The sequence below is a fragment of the Akebia trifoliata genome, chromosome 8 (genome assembly GCF_017979445.1).
Source record: "Akebia trifoliata isolate Shusen 1 chromosome 8, ASM1797944v1, whole genome shotgun sequence".
NCBI lineage: Eukaryota > Viridiplantae > Streptophyta > Magnoliopsida > Ranunculales > Lardizabalaceae > Akebia > Akebia trifoliata.
In genome coordinates, this window is record NC_141382.1 from 21,141,629 (window position 1) to 21,164,400 (window position 22,772).

At 36.8% G+C, this 22,772-nt stretch overlaps 1 protein-coding gene across 1 annotated transcript; it reads left to right on the forward strand.

The window, feature by feature from the left end:
• The first annotated feature begins 552 nt into the window (after window positions 1-552).
• Window positions 553-19,079, forward strand: LOC147396372 (zinc finger protein VAR3, chloroplastic-like). Its single transcript, XM_086450278.1, has 5 exons — window positions 553-1,150; window positions 14,856-14,973; window positions 16,083-16,363; window positions 17,233-17,331; window positions 17,431-19,079. Exons 1-5 carry the CDS (start codon window positions 705-707, stop codon window positions 18,977-18,979), a joined length of 2,493 nt encoding a protein of 830 aa, XP_086306404.1. The 5' UTR covers window positions 553-704; the 3' UTR covers window positions 18,980-19,079.
• The last annotated feature ends 3,693 nt before the right edge of the window (window positions 19,080-22,772 follow it).

The following is a 22,772-nucleotide window of genomic DNA, read 5'->3' on the forward strand; positions in this document are numbered from 1 at the left end:
AATTAGATAGAAAGATCAACTAAAAACTTGATATAACGGCTTGTGTAGATGTTTTCAATCCAAAAGTACCATCCTTGATCGATTTTCATATAAAAATAAAGTAAAAAGATTGAAAAAACTCTAGTTTTTTTTATATGCATATTCAAAAATGCTTGAAAAAATCCTTGAAAATGACTTATTCTTCCTTGTTAAATCCTTTCATCGGAATGGAATCTCTGAAACTCAACTGAAATGTTGGAAATCTAATTTTTTTTGGACGAAAATGATGAGCTCGAATAATTAGGATGATGTCAATATTTCAATCATGAAAGAAATATGGAGTGGGGTTCAAGGACTATTTAGAATTAATTTTTTTACTAAATAGACTATTAAGAGAAGTTCTAAAATTTAAGTAATAATTAGAAATAAATCCTTTTGGTATGGTCTTTTAAATTATTTTTCCTTAAGAGTTAGTGCAGGTAACATTAACAAACCTTGAAAAAAAAAAAAAAAAAATTCTTCGACCATCTCCATAGCTGTCAGGTCAATCCTGCCCGGGCACCAAGTAGTCACGTGGCCTTCCATCTTATTCTTACCTAGATGTTCTGGAAGCTTCAAGCCCAATCTACTTGCAACTTGAAAGGGATAAACCTAAAAACCCTATTATCCCTCCAAGACTGAGTCCAGTCCAGTCCAGTAGAGTGAATCTCCCGCCCAGCTGTAATATGGGCGGCGCTTCGAAGTTATTTCTGTTACTGAGCTCTCCATTTCCTCTACTCTATAATCGCCGCCCTTCAGTTCTCCGCCTCGCCCGCCATTCAAGGGTTTCACTTACCTCCTATTCAAAACGCAGATTCTCTTCCAACTCTCGCCCTCGGTTAGGTTTTTCAATTAAAGCTTCTGAACAAATCCACACTGAGACCACTAGAAGTAGTGTAACCGCAAGGGAAGATCAATATGCTAATTCTTCTTCTAGTAGGGTTTTGCATCCGTGGCCCGAATGGTCGAATCTGGTGGACAATCTCAGGTCCAATGGGTATTTTAATCGACAATTGAGTTCCTTGTTGCACGGTGAAGATGCATTTTCGGTGTTTGAGGATTTGCCAGAGGAATTCGTGCGAGCTGCTAGCGCTTGTCTTTTGTTCTCTCGTCATCGCTCTGATCTATTGGGGTATGTTATGTTATGTGTTACCTGAATTTCCTTTTCTTTTCTTTCCATTTCAAAACTTCCTCCACTCTTCTTGCCTTGGTGAGACTAGGGGAAGGAACTCATACACTACTTTATAATGTGACGTAAGACATCTTCAATTCTAAGTAGTTTCTTAATTCTATTAAGATTTGTTTATATTTTCTAGTTCTATTAGGATTTCTATTTTTAGTTACTTTAATAGTACTATTCCTTATTGGTTTTTAATTTGTTTTAAATTTATTTTTATTATTTAGACTATAATTAGAAGTATCCAATTTGAGCTCTAATAAGATCAGAAAGTTCATATTATGTTAGAAATAGGTTATGAATGCTAATTTTTGATTTTTTAATAGGATTCTAATTTGTTATCATGGGGTTATCTATATAAAGATCTCCAAATCTGAAAATTAATAATCATCAATTCAATTATCTTTTCTCTCTTAATTACTTTTTAACTTTTTTTACTTTATTTTCTTTCAAATTATTGCTTGTTTATCAATTAAATCTATTGATTCAAATTGATTGAGAGTGTTCTGTTGAACACAATATCTTAATTCCTATTGAATCACTTGATTCGCACACTTTCGCTACGTCTTAAGAAGTTAAGGGGTGGCAATCTCAACTCTATCCGTGAACACGATTCGAAAACGACACGAAGTTAGTGGGTTTGGGTCAAGTCTAATTGGGTTTGGGTCATAATAGTGTCAACTCGTCTAACATGATTAATAAATGGGTTGGGTTTGAGTTCTGGGTGTCAACCCACGTAACCCATTTAGTCATGTTTAGTTATTCTATCATTAACGTATAATTTTAAATATATCAACAATTATTTAAGAATTTTTTAAATTACTCATTTTTTCTAGAATTTCGTAGAACTTTTTCATAATACATTTTTTTTAGGGTGAATTACTATTTTGTGAGCTGAAAATGAGTTATTTACAATTCCAGCTCACTATTCATTTTCATTACCAAAATGTGAACAATCACGTTTTTGTTAAAAATAAATTCAGGATGAAGTGACTATTTTGTAGGTTTAAAGGGACAATTTCGCAGGTTTAAAGTGAAATTGTCACTTTAAACCAGCGAAATAGTCACTTTAAAAGCCTCCAAATTCATTATTCTTCACGTTTTGGTAATTAAAATGATTAGTGAGCCGAAATCGTAAATTCGTAAAAAGTTGATCACTTTTTTGTAAATATCTTTTTATTTTATTTTATTATCAAATTCTATAAAATATAAAGGTTGTTTTAAGATATTTTTAAATTAATAAATGGTTTAAGTTTTAGTTTTGGAAAGAAAAAACACCTTTCTTAATAAGTTATTTATTTATATTTTTTTACCCCATTTTTTCCATTAAAATCTAGAGGTATGTAGTGTTGATTCTTAATATTGGCAAAATGATCCTCAGTAAGATTTAAAATCTTACCAACTAAGGCTATTACGTCTCATGTGATAATGAAATCCACTTTCCTTAGCTAATAATAATAATAATAATAATAATAATAATAATATTGAAAAGCACTTTCCTTAGTAAGTTAGTAAGGAGAGATTTATGACCACATCACCTTATGGCATCTAAAAACATGATCTGATGCCACATGGTTCTACCAACTTTGAAAACAAAATATTCTAAGGAAAGTTGTTTTTCACCATTGAACTTAGTTTTTGGTTGTGTGACTTTATTTTTAGTAATACTATTTTATTTTTGGTGATGAAAATGGAACTTATGTTTTTAAATAAAGATTAGTATTTTATTAAATAGGTTATATATAGGTCGAATTAGGCATACCTATTTATAAATGGGTTGGGTTTGGGTTTGGTAAATTTTCATAATACCCTTACCTCAATCAAACACTAACATGAAAACGAACACGACTCAACCCATGGCCACCCCTAGAGTCAACCCCTTTAGGGTGTGTTTGATTGCACATGGAAAATATGTGGGAAAATCAAGGGACGTGGCTTTTTTTATTGCTTTATTTTATTAGTTAAGTATTTTATTTGTCAAGTTTTGGTGTTAGTAGGTTTTGTTAAGTTTAGAAAGCAGTTGAGTTATAGTAGGAGTGTGATAGGTAATTTCCAATTTGGATTTGGAGTCTTTAATATGTGTTGACGTTTTTGATGAGGGGATTAATGAAGAAATAAAATTATGTTTTATGCAAGAGAGGCATGTTCATCCTCCAAAATTGAGCATGGTTTAACCAAACATTTTATTGAATCACCCTTAATACGATCTCTGATCGTATCAATTGGTATCAAAGCTTCGATCCATGGATGCCAAAACACAAGATGGATGATCTAGTCACTTCGTTGGAACATAAGTTTGAGTTTTTCTTGAAATGGTTTGATGAATCGATGGATGCCAATAGCCTTCAACATGCGACTACTCAAGAATCACTCGACGTGTTGCGACTTCAACACTAAACGTCTCACCGTTTGTCAGATTTTAGTGAAAGTTGAAACCGTTGAACCAGACATGAAAACGGTTAATTAGAGTCGTCTGATGGAGGCCGAACCGTGCAAGGACGATATGCACAGCTTGATTTCCCAAGGTTTTTCGGAATCGATCCTACAAAATGAATTCATCGATCTGAGCAATTTATTTGATTCCAAGGTACGCTCGATGAAAATAAAATTTTGCTTGCATTCTTCCATATGGAAGGAGCCAATCAACGATTCCAATGGTTTGACAAGAACAATGCGACTATGACTTGGTCCTCTTTTGTCAACGCTTTGTTGGTTCATTTTGGTCCAACCAGTTATGAGGATTTTGATGAAGCATTAACGAAACTCCGCCTAACGGGATTTGTCTGCGACTACCAACTTGAATTTGAAAAACTAGCTAATCATGTGAATGGTTGGCCAAGAAAGACGTTGATAGGAACTTTTATTGGCGGCCTTAAGGAAAAGATTCGGGCTGACATAAAGCTCTTTCAACCTAAATCAATGCTTGATGCTATTGGATTGGTGCGCATGTAAGAGGAGCGCATCCTCAAATCACACCTCACTATGCGACAATTTCTTTTAAGGGAGACACTATCGCCCCCTCGTACTAACCCGCCACAACAAAATAACTCTTCCTCTATTTTTCGACTGCTAGATGACACTTCGGCTCGATGCTTTAGTTGGACGGATATGCAAGCAAGACGTGACAAGGGATTGTACTATAATTGTGACGAACGGTTTGTACCGAGACATAAGTGCAAGACTTAACAATTTTTTTTTTAATGGTCGACGGGAAACAAGGAGGAAGTCCTACCACAAGAAGAAGTGGCTCACAAAATTTCTATCCATGCATTAGCAGGGCAAAGTTCCAACCAACAATGTGGGTAGCGGGAACATATAGAAGCAATGAGTTTCGGTTCTTGTTGATAGTGGGAGCACTCACAACTTTATAAGTGAGCAAATCACTAGGCGACTCGAGTGTCCTATCCAATGTTCATTGGCCTTGGATGTTTTAGTGGCCAATGGTAGCATGCTTGCTTGTGTGGAATGGTGCAAAGAAGTCAACATGAACATCCAAGGGTATGCTTTCCAAACTAATTTCTATATTTTTCCTCTTAAGGGATCGGATATGGTACTTGGTGTTCAATGGTTACGTCTTGGACCGGTTTTGTGGGACTTTACTCAATTAACAATGGACTTTGCGATAAACAATCAACAATACCACTTGGAAAGCAATGCTACAGGGCCTCCCAAAGAAGTTAACTTGCATGCAATGGAAAAATTATTAAGGGATTAATGTGGGGGTATGCTTATGCAGATTTCTCTCCATGAAGAAGGTACGAGTCCTATTATTTATCATGATATTTGTGCTATTATTGATGAATTTTCTGCTATCTTTGAGGAACCCCATGGGTTCCCTTCCTATCGTTCTCAGGATCTTCGTATTGAGATTATTCCGGGAGCTAGACCATCTAATGTTCGTCCTTACCACTATACTCATATTCAAAAGAATGAGATTGAGTGTATGGTGAAGGAAATGCTTGGATTTGGAATTATACAACCAAACAAGAGTCCATACTCGTCTCCAGTGCTACTTGTGAAGAAAAAGAATGGTACTTGGAGATTTGCATGGATTATCAAGCCCTAAACAAAATTACAATTAAAGATAAGTACCCATTTCCCGTTATTGATGAGTTGCTAGATGAGCTTTATGGTGCACAGTTCTCCAAACTTGATTTGAGGTTGGGGTATCACCAAATTTGAGTGCGCCTTGACGATGTTACCAAAATGGCTTTCCGCACCCATGAAGGCACTATGATGTGTTTTGGCCCTTCCTTCGCAAGTTCGTGTTGGTGTTCTTTCATGACATATTGATCTATAGTTCACCATGGTCCATGTATTGGTCACACCTAATGATGGTTTTCGAAGTACTTCGCACATTACTTATTTGTAAAAAAATCAAAGTGTGCATTCAGAGAAAAAGAAGTGGATACTTAGGCCATATTGTTTCAACCATTGAGGTTGTCACCGATCCAAGTAAAGTTGTTGACATGCTTGAATGGCTAAAACCTGCGACAGTTACTAAACTTAGTGGTTTTCTTGGATTAACGAGGTATTATCGCCGCTTCGTACATGATTAAGGAAAAATTGCCACTTCACTTACGACATTGCTAGGTAAAGACTAATTTGTTTAGACCAATGAAGTAGATGAAGCCTTCAAGCATCTTAGAAATTCTTTGGCTACCATTTTGTTATTAGCACTTCCAAATTTTGCTATATCGTTTGAGATTGAATGTGATGCTTTGGGTAGTGGAATTGGAGTCGTCCTCATGCAAAAAGGTAGGCTTATTACCTTCTTTAATAAGGCACTTTCGGGGAGAACATTGGCCCTGTCTACTTATGAAAAGCAGATGATGGCCATTGTGTAAGAGGTGACTAAATGGCGACCTTATGAGCTTGGGAGGAAATTTAGAGTCTTAACAAACCACAAAAGTCTCATTTTTTTGTGGATGAATGGGTGGCTTCATTGGAACAACAAAAATGGGTTTCCAAATTATTGGGATATGATTATGAGACTGTTTTTAGAGCCGGAAAGGAGAAAGTGGCAGTGGATGTACTATCACGTAAGTATGATGAGCCTTACATGTTTGCCATGACCATGCCACATGTTGATATATGGGACGATCTCAAGAAAGAAGCACTTGATGACGAGGAAATTAGTTCAATGCTTGTCAAGCTAAAGGAGGATGCAACGGTTCTCTCAAATTATGAACTCTTTAATGGTTACCTCTATTACAAAGGGAGGTTTTTGATACCATCTAATTCAAAATTCAGAGGTACATTGTTGCACGAGTTCCATTCAACACCAATAGCGAGCCATTCGCGAGTTTTACAGACTTATAAACGACTGTTGCAAAATCTTTATTGGAAGGGAATTAAGACCAATGTTCAAGAATATGTGTCCCAATGTAAGGTATGCCAACGTAACAATTATGAGACTATGGCTCTCGCGAGACTTTTTCAACCGCTTCCCATACCAGATAGAATTTGGGAAGATATTTCCATGGACCTCATTGATGGACTATTGGGTTCTATTGGTAAATCATCCATTATGGTGGTAGTGGACCGACTCTCCAAATATCCCCACCTTGGTGCGCTTGTTCATCCTTACATTACAAAAACAGTAGTTGAACTATTTGTCAAGGAGGTAGCCAAGCTCCTTAGTATGCCTCATTCGATAGTTTGTGATCAAGATCCGGTGTTCCTTAGCCAATTTTGGTGTGCTTTCATCTCTCTTCAAGGCACACAATTGAAAACTAGCACCGCTTATCATCCACAAACGAATGGAGGTAGTGAATTGTTGCCTTGAAACTTACCTATGTTATTTTGTATGTGATAAACCCAAGCAATGGGCCAAGTGGATTCATTGGGCTGAATGGAGTTATAACACTTCTTTTCATTTCGCAATTGGAATGATTCCTTTTGAAGCTGTATATGGGTGCCCTCCACCTTTTGAAGTTGTATATGGGTGCCCTCCATTAATCCTTTCTACTTATGTACTTGGATCCACTGCGGTAGATATGGTTGATTGTGTATTCCGAGATAGGGATGATGTTCTTCGTGATCTTAAGGACAATCTCAATAAGACACGAAATCGAATGAAGCAACAACAAGACCACCATCGTCCGAGCATTCTTTCGAGGTTTGTGACATGGTTTTTCTTAAGTTACAATCATATCAACAATCTTCATTATTTCATTGTACAAATAAAAAATTCGTGTCTCGTTTCTTTGGGCCCATTAAAGTGCTTAAGCGTATTGGTGAGGTAGCTTATTGCATGAGCTTCCACCTAATACACGGTTGCATCTGGTCTTTCATGCCTCTCTTAAAAAATTCGTTGGTCTCGGTGTTGTGGTTAGTCCAACAATTCCAACAATTTCAGATAATGGAGTTGTTGATCCCACTCCTGAATTATCCTTGATTAGCGTTGGACACTTCAAGGGAAGATGATTGAAAAACTATTAGTCCAATGGGATTGTCTTCCTATAGATGATGCCTCGTGGATTGAACGACCTCAATTTGAGTGTCAATTTCCTTTCTTCAACCTTGAGGATAGAATGATGCAAATCAAGGAACGTGGCTTGCAAGGAGAGAATAGTATGGCTGTTGAGCTGGCATATGGACATCAATGTTATACTTTTTTAATGCTTTATTTTATTAGTTAAGTATTTTATTTGGCAAGTTTTGGTGTCAATAGGAGTGTGATAGGTAATTTCCAATTTAGATTTGGAGTCTTTAATATGTATGGATGTTTTTTACGAGGAGATTATTAAAGAAATAAAATTAAATTCTTGTTTTATGCAAGAGAGGCATGCTCATCCTCCAAAATTGAGCACGGTTTATGTCACGCCCTGAAATCCCAACACAAATCCTTATGATTCATCAGTCAGAATCTTGAGGTGTGAGGTAACCAATCACAACTTGTTTGAACATTCACAAGTAATAATACTTATGGAAAATAAAATATACGCAGCATAATAAACATTTGACTAATATCTACATGAGAATCTAGAGTAAGCGGAAGAAATCGACAAACACTGATATAAGATCCTTAATCTCATAATACATCAGGTTACAAAAATTTCTAAACTAGCATGTTTCTTATCTATAAGCAAAAATCGCTAGGATCCTCTACTAATCCTCAAAGACACGGTGGCGGCAAGACATCAATCTAACCCTCCTCAAGGACTTCCTCAAAAGACTCCTCAAAGAACGGCTCCTCAATAATTGAATAATCTGAAAGGGGAAGGATAGGGTGAGTAATGGGAGAATGTTATTCAGCAGGATGAACGCCGTTTTAATAACGAGTCATACATGCACGAGTAATCATTTGAACAGTTAAATAATATAAGTTTTTCATAATGTAACATACGATAAATGTCTAAGCATACTTAATAAACAGTTAAATAATTTCGACTTATCATTTCTATCATTTAAAGTAACCTATGCATCTTTCAAATAAAAACATCTATCAAACATCACAAAATAAGGAAAAGATACATAATAAGAACACTGCAGTGTAGTTGATAAGAGAGCAGAGGAACACGTCGATATAACCGCCTCGGTTATGGTAATTCATTATTCCAGACTTCCAATTCGACGTGGAATCCCATCGTAATAATCTGATTTTGTGGCCGGTCTAGCATACCACAAATGGATGACCATTTATCCGGTTCAGACTGGCCGTTGACCAAGATCCCAATACTGAGTTCAACTAACGGTGAGGTCGACTGTTTGACGATTACAGACTAACAGTGATTATTAACTAACCTAGGAGATCCCTTGCGTCGAAGCCTATCAAGAGGCAATGCATGTGAATCCCGCCTACCTCTACACTATGCAGAGATCACCTTTACACACAACGTTCCCCAGAAATAAGTAGGAGAAATTTTCAGATCTCATAAGTTGTAATATGCTCTAAGGTATCCCATACTACCGAATAGCATATGACATTTAGCGTTATTCTAGATTGATTCGTCGCTTCCGGATACACAACGCATTACTCTTTATGGGTTTTCTATGAATCTTTGCTGATAAATAAAATAGTTTATTTTGTATATAATATATCATTTCTTTTAATCGAAAATACAAACAAGGTTTAGTAGTGCCCTCCAATGACAATCATTTGTCATTTCCATCCATCAACCATCTCATCCCTCTATCTATCTATCACGTTTTATGTGGCATGGCCACTACGTAGAACTGAAGGCACTGCCCCATCAATCAGTCGAGAGCATACGTTCTCTCTATCCATCTATCAATCAAATCGATCAATCTATCATCTAATTTCCTACATATCTATTAAAGTAATTTTACTTTTAAAGTAATTCAAAACTCATAAGACATCAACCAATTCCATTCGATGGCTTTGATTGAGTCAAAAGACTCGGAAAACACAATAAAACCATAAGACGTAAAAGCTGAAAATCTGTGAAAATTTGGCTAAGTGTTAAAAAAAATATGATTTTTCAAAGTTGCTGAAATTGAAAGGCCCTCGACAACATGAGAAACACAATAAAATTTTTATTACTTAATTTAAAGGAATGGTTAAGATATCGCGTTTTGAAAATCGGGAGAAAACGTCGAATTTTATGTTTTGTTTTTGAAATCAAAAATCACATTTTAATATGATGAGATTTGGATCTTAAAACCATTCCCAACGTTTTGAAATGAAGGGTAAAAACCTTAACTTCATAAAAAAAAACTTATATTAATTGAAAAATACTTCAATGTTTTTAATGAAATAAAAGTAGGAAATGGGTATACATATTATATAGAAGCAACACAAATAAAAATTGGAACTAAACTCAACATTTGGATTTATTTATTTATTTATTTTCGAATTGTTGATTTTTTTGTCGAAACTTGACAAAAATCGATACAAACTTTATACTACTCATAAAATGCATAAAATACATCAAATAAATCAAATGAATTAAAATAAATAAAAAATAATCATGCAAACATGATCCAATACGTTCAAATATGTATAAATGTGATGAAATAATCGATCTATCGAAGATTGTATGGATTTTCTATGAAATTGCATAACTAGAAGGTAGAAGGGAAGACAACCTACATTGAGCTATTTGACGGTTGAACAGAGTTTAAGATCGCCTCCGGCCAATCTCCAAATTTTTCCTCCGGCGAAAATCGAATTTCTTTGTGTCCACGCGTAGTCCTTGACGACGTGCATGACTTTACTTTTTGCGGCAAAGCTTGAATCGTTCTAGTTCGGTATAGATCTGAGTTGCAAATTTTGAGGGAAAGGGATGAGTTTTGTTTGGAGAAGAGAATAAGAAGAAATCAGATTTTTCTAATAGAATTCAGATACTTGTAACTTAAGTGGGACGTAAACGTCATTTCGGGAATTGTTTTTCCCGAATACCGATTTAGATAATCTTATACTCTATTTTGGGTTATTTTTCAATACGAATTTAATGGTATGATCGGATTCCTCAAATTATATCTCTAAAGTGTCGTTTACCTATTTGGTAAATATCTAAAGCGAAACTTGATGATTTTGTAACTTTTCCGTCCGAACTAGAATTCGAGCGTGCTTACAGGGTAAAGTATGTTTTTCGATCATTTTGAATCCAATGGCATAGTCAAATTTCATTAAAGATGGACAGAACAAAACCTGAGTATTTTACCTTAAGTCCCTTTGTTAGAATTTCTCCAAATTTCACTATTTTATTTTTTCGAGATGCTAATTAGAATTCGTGGTATTACAGTTTAACCAAACATTCTATCGAATCGCCCTTAATACGATCTCTCAGATCGTATCATTTTCCACCTCATTCCAAAAATTAGCCTCGCAAGGCTGAATTTTATTTTCTCACCTATCCCCATAGAAAAATGAAATTCACCCCCAAAATTCTGCCTCCAAGTCAAATCCCTAATCACTTCATCTTATTCTTTTCCACCACAACCACAATCACAATTGCCACCATCATCATCGCCTTCTCCATTGTTACTGTTACTGTTGACGTTGTTTTCAACCTCTTCCTCCTCCTTCATTGTCCTTATACTCCCTCCGCCTTTGCCTCTGCCGCTTGCTTTGCCATTTTTCTCTTCTTCTTCTTTCCTCCGCTCTGCCTTTGCCACTTGGTCCACCCTCTTTCTCTCTTCTTCTTCTTCTCTCTCTTTCTCCCTTCTTCTTCTTCATTATCATCACCCTTCTCCTCTCTTTTTTCCCTTTGATATTTTTTAAATGCAATCAAACAAAGGAATTTGATTTTTTGACGCTACCTACTTTCCATTTCAATTTTTCATTGATTTCAAAATCCATGGAAAATGACTTTCTATGCAATCAAACACACCCTTAGTCTAATCCTTAGATTGAGTATCTTAGAAACAACTTAACTAATTCTCTAAGCATTTCTTCACAATTTTGGTATATCCATCCAATTAAGTATGATAGGTTGAGGTGAGTTTGAGAACCATACCTTGTAATTTAGAAAAGGTCATACTAAAATACACTAGTGAAAATGTGGAACCTCGATTACTAACAATGGATGTAGGCATGCCATGTAACTTAAACATGTTGACGAGAATAAACTTGGTTGCTATTGTTGCTGAATAAGGATGAGATAATGGGTTGAAATGTGCTACTTTGACATCCTATACATTACTACTTTGATAGTATCCTTTCCTTGTGAGATGGACATACCATCTATGAAATCCATGGAGATATCACTCCATACTCAAGATGGAATAGGAAATGATTGTAGCAACCCTCCCAGTGATACATTTCCTAATTTATTTCTCTGGAAATTTTCATACCCGTTCACATATCATTGGACATCTCCTTTTATCTCGTGCCAAAAGAAGTTGGCTTTCTTTTTTTGCAAGGTCTTATGAATTTTAACCAACCAACTACTCCAAAAGATCGATATGTTGGAGAAGGGGTGTACTATGAATATAAGAGGGTCACGGGACTTAATTGGGGTATGACTCACCTGATGGTGGAGGAAAATATACACTCAACACTCCCCCTCACCCATAAGGGTAGAAAGTTTCGACCCGTGACCTATATGAACCAACGCTTTGATATCATGTTAACCACCATTTCCTCAAAAGACTGATCTCATGGAGAAGGTGCAACAATGAATATAAGAGGCTAGGAGCGAACTGGGGCTAAATTCATGAGCACGCCTAGGAGCGAAGGTGGATAACACAACACTCAACACTCCCCTTCACTCACAACGGTGGAAATTTCCCTCGAGGAGACTCGAACCCATGACCTAAACGAACCTAGTGCTTTGATACCATGTTAACAACCATTTACCCCAAAAGATCAATCTGATGGGGAAGGTGCAATAATGAATAGAAAAGGGTCATGGGTCGAATTGGGGCCCGATACTTGAACATGCCTAGGAGCGGTGGCGGATAACACAACACTCCCCCCTCACCCACAAGGGTGGAAAATTCCCTCGAGGAGACTCGAACCCATGACCTATACGAATCTAGTGTTTTGATACCATGTTAACAACCATTTACCTCAAAGATCGATTTGATGGAGAAGGGGTAAACTATGAATATAAGAGGGTCATAAGGCTTAATTGGAGTATGACTCACCCGAGAGTGGAGGAAAGTATACACTCAACACTACCCCTCACACATAAGGGTGGATAGATTCGAACTCGTGACCTATACGAACCAACGCTCTAATACTATGATAAATTTGGGGGCCAGCTCAAAACCAATTTGCAATGAGTGGAGAGGCCCAGGAGTTTATAAGGAGAGACAAGGCAACTTGTGTCCGATGTGGGACTAAACTCAACAATGAACACCAAAGTGTCCTATTGGGCTGTCATGTAAATGAGAGAATTTTTTATTTATTTTTTAGGAAAATTAGTAGATTAGTAAATTCATCCTTTGTAGAATAGAAGACATCATGTGCTATATATTTGGATAGGTCTAACGAACCTTCTTTCAAGCCCCCCTAAAGTTTACCCTGAATTTCAAGACCATCTTTGTTCTCAGACTTGATTTCAAAGAGGCATAAACGAACATGTTCTGATAGGACCGTTAGCTCATCTCCTTCTTCCTAAAGAGAGATTGCATCAACCTCCTTGTTGAACTTGCAACTCCAAAATTCTACTTGAAGTCTTTCCTTGTTAGCCACAACTACAAAGTTTTCCCCTGGTGTGATGATTAAACCTTTTGTTCAAGCTATAGAGAGATTTAAAATGTTTTCCATGAATCCAACAAGACAACCATCATTTTCCTTCCCATCCTCCGTTCAACCTTCATGATTTGTGGTGCATGTGTTTCCGATATGGCATGTAATGAGATTTCAAGTTGTTCCTGCCTTCTTCCCCTTCTACAGCCTCCTTTGCCTTCACCTTCCTCCCCTGACCAACACCCCTCTAGGAGGAATAGTTTTTGAAACTTTCACTTATGTCCTAGCCGAATTTTTCATCACAATTATGACATGAACCATACTCTCTACACTCCATTTATACATAGAGAGGCATTTGATTGGATGGCATTGATATTTAGATTTGGTCTGGTGTGCTTCGTCCTTGCCATCAGTTACTCTTCTTGCATTCGAGCCAAGCCTATTGCATCAGGATGCATGAGTGGTCAAAGCATTGAAACACTCAATTGACTATCGTCTCTTATGCCTCTGATGAAGCAATTTACGATGAAAGCTTCATTCAAGTTTTCTGTTCAGTTTGCCAATTGAATTGGGTTTGATAGTGCACTACAAGAAGTATGGTGCATCTTACAGATCATGGTTGTAAGATCCTTACGTTGAGATGGTCCGATATGGATTGTAGTACTGTCATGACGGTTTCCCATGTTGATATAGCATCTAATCTCTCTATCCATGAAACCATTGAAGAGGTTTGCCATGCATGTGGAAAGAGGCTATAGCCAACCTATGTGTGGCTGGAGTTTGCTGATAGAGAAAGAATTGTTCAGCCCAATATAGTCAGTCGTTAGGGTCTAACCCATCAAATTTTAGACACTCTTGTCGTATTGTTCTTGTCTGGATACCCTTATCTATGTTACAGAGGAGATTGATTAACGCTTGTATGGTTAGAGCTTTCCCCCACTTTGCGAACTGAATCCTTTGAAAATTGCTCGATTTTCGTATCTTTGGTTGAAATCTTTGTGACTAACTCGCTAAGCATATTTCTGTGTAATTCGGTAGTATCACTCAAAAGACCCATCATCTCCTTAATCTTGACATTGTCAGTTGCTTCAGCCACCCTGGATCAATAGCTCTGATACCAATTCTGTTATGTGAATTTCCTTTCTCCTTAGTTGTAAAATAAACTCATCGATCACTTCGAGCACGATCAAGCTCTTGGATTAATTTAATTGATAATAGCTTAAAATAGATAATCTTTGTGCATGATTTAAGACTTTTTATTACCTTACTGACCACTACTTCCAATTAACAAGGATTCTAATCAGAAATAATCACCAAACCATGGACTCCTAACACCCAACAAAGTCCCTACTAATTCTCACGGAAACAAGACTCCATAAAAACAAGGACTCATAAACAGGGACTTGTACTGACTCAAGGCTACTTACTCAAGACTCCATAAATAGGGAATTCTACTAACTCATAACTTGGACTCCTACATCGTTAACATATCATTATGTTGTGAGCGATGCGAGTTCTCCTATTTCTTAGCTAAATTTGTGTTGCTTGGTACAGCTTGCTTTCCAGAAAAGACATTGAGATTGTTGTGGAAAATGGATCTCCATTTATGTTCAAAAGTGCTGTTGATTCAGCAAGGCGGATGAAGTCATTCTTGGGAAACCATGGAAGCAACGTAAGACCATTAATAAGAGCGCTTCTATTTTTTTAATATAAATTGTTGTAAGCTTTAGAGTGTTTCTGGGCTGCCAATCTCCAAATATATTGAAATTATTCAATTTTCACCTTCTTCGACTCTACCCATGAATTATCCAGTAATAGGTCTTTTCACATTGAGATCCACCCATGCAGTAATGGCATTTAATTATGAAGGTTGGCTATAAAAAAAAGAAGATTTCTTGAATTGGCAGCAAGCTTATAAAGGGTTAGGTTCACAGTTTGATTTGTATATTTTCATGAATTTGATTGTCTGGGTCACTGATATGCACTTATTTTATGACTAATTTCACTCCCAAGAATATTGTAAAGACTGGAGCTTGTTTCTATACTCTTGTAATGTTTCCTTTTTTATAAGTTGTTGTTTGATTTTGATATATCTTTTTGTCTACATTGCGATTCAGATGTCCAGATGGAAGGGAATGGTTCTGTTCATTAGGCATTCAATGCTAAATTTTTATTTCAAGTTTATGGATAGTGTTGAATGGTGTAAAGGGATTCGTGTAGTTGACCCAAAGTAGTTGGAATACAGTTTTGTTGATTGCTCTCTCTCTCTCTCTTGGGAAAAATAAAAATTTATAGTAAAGTATGAAAAAATGAATCATTTTGTATGTTGGTAATATAATACCTTTTTTAGCAAATCAGGAATGATTCGATGTAATTCACGAGTGATACATGAATTATTTGGCATGTAAACAAAATTTGAACTGAATCTTCTGCCTTGATTATTGTATTACATGATTTTTCTAAATAAATTGAAAAATCCATGTATCACAAGTGACCTATCATGAAGTAATAGAATAGTATAAATTCATAAGTGTGTGCTATCAATCAATCTTTAAAATTACCTCAAATTTATGTGTGATTATAAGTGTTTGATGTCAAAACTTGTACTGCTTTTTCTGCCTTGTGGATTGGTTACCACTGAAGATTATTTATTACCTTCGAGTTTTGCTTGTTTTCTCTTGGTTACGTCTATATGTTATTCTAGCTGTTTAGGGATGTTCTTAAGTTCAGTTATTGAGAAACAATATACTTCACCTTTGTTTTTTGTGTCCAAAATTTCAGAAGTTGGTGTTTGAAAGCGCACATACGGTTGACCTGATGAGGTTTCTCCTGAGCTATGCATGCAATCCAAATGCTTCAGAATGGAACAACTTCAATAATAGAGAACTTATTGAAGCATCCATCCGTAATCTGTTGGGTGAGCTTGCTGATGCAAGTAGATCTGTTGAAGATTCAGACATTTCTAGTTCACTGCCAGATCAGTTTCCTCATAGATATGGACAAACCCCAAGGCCTTTTGGGCAAAACATTGAAATGAAGAGAGGCGACTGGATTTGTGCCAAGTAAGTTTGTATTTTCTTTCTATGCTTTTCTTGACCTTTTGTTTTATTTTTTGATTTTTTTTAATCAAAAAAATATTTTAATGTCCTGATATGCAATTGGTTGTCTGTTTGTTCATTTGTTTTGGTCATACTTTGAAGTACTTTGTTACCTGGATATGGACATGTGTATATTAGAACAAAAATCCAAGCTCAACAACCCAACATATTGTTGCGGAATCCCATTTCTATATATCATTTGTCACACAATATTAAGTTATAGTATGTACTGATTCCGAATAAAAAATAAAGTAATAGTAAGTTTTAACAGCACACGAAATGTTGAGAATCTGTATCTAGAATATAGATATATGTTCTAGAGCTATCAAGGAAAAAAGCTGAAGATAAACGCAGTTGATCCTTGATATGTATTTTTTCAAGTACAATACTATTGTCATGTGATATATGGTCGACATGCCAATAGTCTTATGGATTATCCTCATCGATTTCTTCTGGAGGGAAACCCAACCTAGATATTGGTGTGCATCACCCTGTAAGAAAGAACTCTGCCTTCTATCCAAGTGTTATGTCCATGCACATCTGAATCTTGTCCTTGAAAACTTACATTTTCTTTTGATGAGTATCTTATCTTAAGGCATTATTTTTTCTTTTGGTGTACTTGTAAGGTCCTATTGTTATCAACCTCAAAGAAGAGTTTTAATGGTGCTGCTTATCAATCTGGAAAATTGCTTTCATTATAAAATACTAAAATCATGGCTATTGAAAAGACCTCTATATACGTTTTTTGAAGGCATTCTCTCTACATTTAGGATTAATTATGGTAGACTTACTGCATTTTGATGAACTTATTTCAATTTCTTTGTTGAGTGTAGATGCAGTTTCATGAACTTCGCTAGGAACATGAAATGCCTGGAATGTAGTGAGGCTCGGCCAAAGATGCAGCTTACCGGTGGAGAGTGGGAGTGTCCTCAGTAAGATTGTCGTCTTCTTCTAGTTGCTCTCATTCCATCGTGCAAATTTATGGTCTCGGATACTTGATGACCATTTTTTGATATTTTCATTTTTATCAGATGTGATTTCTTTAATTATGGGAGGAATTTAGTTTGCTTAAGGTGCGATTGCAAGCGCCCTAGAGAGGTCTCATTTGGCACTGCTGACACCAGATCTGCTCTTGGGTACAATAATGAGAATAAGGCTGATATTGAGAATACAAGAGATAAGATGCCTTTAGAGTTGAGGTTGACTGATCGAGGAAACCTGGGTTATAATGATGGTACCACCCCTAATGAGAAGAATGGTTTTCGGGTGGGGAATGAGGTGGGACCTACAAAATCTATTGGCCAGAGTTTGGACAGGATTCTTGGCCGAGCATCACTTGTTTCAGAAACAGATAAAGAGATAACTATAACAGAGTCAAACAGGAATTCTATTTCTTCAAGTTCCTCCTCTGCTGCACAATACAGCAGGCAGTCTGATGGGAGCAAGTCTGACTATGTTCCCTTTGTGCCATTACCTGCTGATATGTTTGCTAAACCTCAGAAATCAAATATGGAAGAGGAACAAGTGTTGGGAAACGATGATAGTGCTTCTGCCAAGGCCGATGGGCTGATGATGAGTTCTTCACATGTCTCTAGTAAATCAAATGATGGCTCACTATTCTCTGAAAAGACATTAAACCAGAAGACTGAAGAGAGCAGTAGGGAAGATAAAGAAGAAGCTGAAAAATCGGAGAGATGGTTTAGAAAGGTTGCTGAACTTCATGATGTTACCGATCTTGCTAGTGCAATATCAGATGAAGACTTCCCGGAAATTATGCCGCTGCGTAAAGGGGAGAACCGATTTGTTGTCAGCAAGAAGAAAGACCGATCTTTGACTTCACCTCCGTACAAAAGACGAATGGCCATGGAGCAAGCCAACAGTAATACCAACTTCGTTCCCTTTGTTCCGTTTCCTCCAGACTACTTTGCTAAAAAAGACAAGCAGACAGAAACACAGGATGTGGTGTCAGAGAAGTTGGAGGAGGAGCGCAAGGCAAGGACGTTTGCTGATTCTGGAGCTTCTTGGAATTCTATGAAAGAGCAGCCAGAGAATTGTCAGATTAGCAAAGAGAGTCACCACAATACGACATTATTTTCAGGAAAGAGCTTGAAGAATGAGAGGAAGTTGGATTTTGCTAGTAACAGGAGGGAGAGTTTGAATGGAGGTAAGACTTGGAATGAGAAGAATAGTAGTAGCAGGTCAGATACAGTTAGTTCGATCGAGAGTTCAAACCATAACAACAGTAGAGAAAGAGATGATGGTTGGAAGGAGGGGGGATTTTTTGGGAAGAGCTTGGAAGGATCTTTAGTGAAGGAACCAGATCCTCTGGACATGTCAGAGGAAGCTAAGGCTGAAAGATGGTTCAGGCGCGCTGCTCAGATCAAAGACATCTCAGAGCTGAGCCAAATCCCCGATGAAGATTTTCCAGAGATAATGCCAATGAGGAAGGGGGTAAACAGGTTTGTCGTTAGCAAGAGGAAGACTCCACTGGAGAGGCGCTTGACGTCTCCTCAGTATAGAAGAAATTTGCCTACTAATGTCAGCTCTGAACCACCGGTCAAGGAAAATAATGAGAGCTGAAAATTGGGCGTCGTATTAATTTGCGATATTTGCTTATGTATCACTGTTACATATATATATTTTTTCCATCTATAAGGACAAGGAATTTTAATTATTATTACATCCTCCTAGATACGATGTGGATTACAAATTTTGATATATGTATGGGTGGCGTTCTTTTGACAACATTCTAGATAAAGCATTTTGTCTTATAAGGACTAAAAATTTCAGAATGGGTGGATTTTTTGTGAAGATTTTTATGATGAGAAAATCATCCTCACAAAAAATCTATCAATTCTGAAATTTCTAATCCTAGTTTATAAGATGAAGAATCATGAATCGTCAATTTTTATTGTTGGTTTGTAACCACTTTTCATGGGCTTAGAAGTTTTAGAATTGGTTGGTTTTTTTATTTTTTTGTGAGGATGATCTGTTTCAGAATTGATTGGTTTTTTATTTTTTTGTGAGGATGATCTACTAACTATAGAGATCATCCTCACAAAATATCAGTCCATTTCGAAACGTTTTAGCCATGTAAGATAAAACTTTGTCTAGAATGTTGTTTAGGATTTTGTCAAAAGAACGGTACCCTCTCTCTCTCTCTCTCTCTCTCTCTTTATATATATATAGAGTATAGACGAAATCGAGTTTTACCTTGATTGACTTTGTTCTACTGATTAGAAGTAGCTCCTAAGTTCCTCTTGTAAGCATCGGTGGTACCTGTCAATAATCTTTTGATGCCTAAGTTAAAGTTGCAGAAATAACAATATTAAAGAAAAATAGTTTCAGTCTTTATTTTTTAGGTAAAAAACGATCCTCTTGTTTCCGTTGATTCCTCTATTTATAGGTTCTCTCTTCACATCAGGGTTCTCCCTTTAATTGAGATTCGATTACGGTGAATCCTCTGATTGTAAAGATCTTAAACGAAATTTAAATCAATGAGATTGAGTTTAAGATTCTTTGGAGACCTCTTCCGGGATCTTTGGACTTGATATGCGTAGACTAAGATTATGAAGATATTCGAATTAGGCCTGTCCTCCTAAGTAGACCAGATCTTTCCTTATGCTATCCTGCCCTATTAGTCAAACCATGCGTTACTAACTTGGTCTGCCTTGTTGCTGGGCAAGATTGGTTTTATTGGCTTGTTTTATGTACTATTTATTCTATTAGGACACGTTAATGGTCTAGATAACGTACCATTATTATCCTCTATATTTACCCCCTCTCGAGGAGACGTGAAATCTTACCACCTTCTCGAGACACGTATCTAGCCTTCTGTTGGCTAGGCAGGGAAGGACATGAGAACCTGACCTGATGGCCTGCCTTTACTGCGGGTGTTGGCTTAGTCAACAACAAGGGCAGCGGAGTGAGGAACCTGGTGATCATTACCTCACTCCTCTCCTACTCTATCCTTCCAAGGACATGGAACTTGCTGATTTGGCCTTTGGGAAGTTGGCCCAGGGCTTCTACTAGGTAATACTCTTCTCAATCTTCACATATCTTGCTTTATCTCTTATCACATTTTTTGATTGCTCTCTTCTTTGGAGGCCAACATGTATGGAACATTGGCCCTCCTTAGATGGTGTGAAGCTTAGAACCATGTAGCTGCCTTGACCAGGGAATATGAGGAGAAGCTAGATATGCTCATAGGTCATAGAGGATCTCGAGGCGAACTTGGCTCAGTTCTCCAAGGCAAACGATGCCTTGGACGCCAAGAATAAGAAGCTTGTGAACTCCCAGACATATCTCCAATTGGAGCTCACTAGCTACAAGGAGAGGGTGGAAAAGATCTCGTAGAATTGCCAGACCTTTGGGAAAAAGTGAAGCAATTAGAACAAGACGCAAAGGAGTGTGACCTTGAGTTGGGCTCCCTCAAGGCTGACTTGGAATAGCGGTTGGAAGCTGTTCTCAATTATGCTCTGGCGACTCAACTTGAGTTAGTGCGGGCAAAAGTTAGGGTAGAATAGGCTAAGGAAGACGAGGTAGAGACCAAGAAGTTAGTAGGTCAACTGTAGGCTCATTATACCCAAGTTGTGAAGGAAGCAGCAACCAAGGCCTATCATGAAGGTTTTGAGGCTGCTCGACTACAGTATGGAAACGATGAAGAAGAGGAGGATTTTGACATTGGTTATACTATTCCTATTATCAGGCTTCGACCAAAGTGGATGGGTGCATTCAGATGAATACTCCTACCCCCCGAACTGGACAAGGAAGATCTACCAGCCCCTAACCAGGACAATGCTTTTGGTTAGGTTCATGCTCTTGATCAGGTCATTGCTCATGATGAGGTCGAATTGCTCGATCGAACCAACCCTATTGAAGACCTGCCTCCTTCTACTGATCAAACCCTTGCTGTTGAAGACCAAACATCTTACCTCTAATCTTGTTATGCTTTCTTTTTCTTATGTAAGCTCCAATTTTGGGACTTCATTATATAATTAATCTCTACCATTAATGAAAATTTTTATTTTTCATTTGAATCTTTTCTATGTAATCGATCTTCATAGTTAGTGAAATTTTTTTTTTCATCTGAATCTTTACTATGTAATCAATCTTCATAGTTAATAAAAATATTTCCATATGAAAATCTTGCTCCTCATTTTAAATTGTTCTATTTCATTGAATCATTGCAGTGCTCTCATTCTATAACTTAACCATTGCAATGCTATTATTCGAATGATATTTATTTTGATCTTTGCACCCTACTTCTTCCCCCAGGTGCTACCTTAGGTTTTTTCTAACCTTAGGTAGAACTTTTCTGAGATGATAAATGCATTATACCATCAAATGGTGTTTTATACCGCTGGGGTTGACTTAAACATCTACATACTAGCAGACGTTACTCTGATTCCTAAGCTATTAGAGGTAGGACTTTGTCATTCTGGCGCAATGGCTTTGTTGCCATTTCGGGCAGCAAAGGTCACTCAGGACCCTGAGCCAAACAAGTTTGAACTCTATGCTTTGCCATTTCAAACAGAGCAAAGTCACTAAGACCTTGACCTAGAAAGGGGCCCATTGTAGACACCCCATTTTTGCATCCGCCTGATTAATCAACTCATCAACCCGATCGCAACGGTTCCCAATGATGGATGTTTATTCCAATGCTTTATTTTGTTACTAGATATGTTTCAGAAATCTGGATGAGGTATCTCGAACTGACAAAACTTTAGAAACCATGCTATGCTAGGAAAATACGACTCCAAAAACATAGAAATCATCATCTTGCAGACCAAAAAAAGCTTCACGATAAAAATCACTAAAAATGACTAAATTACCAAAATACCCTTAATATCAAAACAACCCTAGAGCCTACGTTACGATTAGGAAAACTCATTCAAACACATAAAATAACAAATCGAAACTAAATAAATCATTTCGCCAATTTTCACAGAATTCGACAAAATTACGAAAATGCCCCTCATAAAGTTCACGATCATTTCACACAAAAAATTTCATAAAAAACACAAACCAATATTTCCATTGAATTCCTTACGAAAAATCAATTCTAAAACATTCTAGAACATAAAAAATCGACTTAAAACGCGAAAAGTCCTCTCCGAGGGCAAAACGGTAATTTCACAATTTTCATAATTAAAAATTTAGAAATTAATAAATAATATATTAAATAATTAAAGTGAAACATTAATGAAATTAATTTAAAAATTTGAATAAAAGAAATCGATCAATCAGGCTCTCAGGCAAAATTGTCGAGGGTTGCCAAGATATTTCTTCAAGGACCCCTCCATTTGGGGGGTCCAAAGAATTAAAGATATAATAGAGGGGGGTTTTCAAAAAAATTAAAGTCAACCAAGCA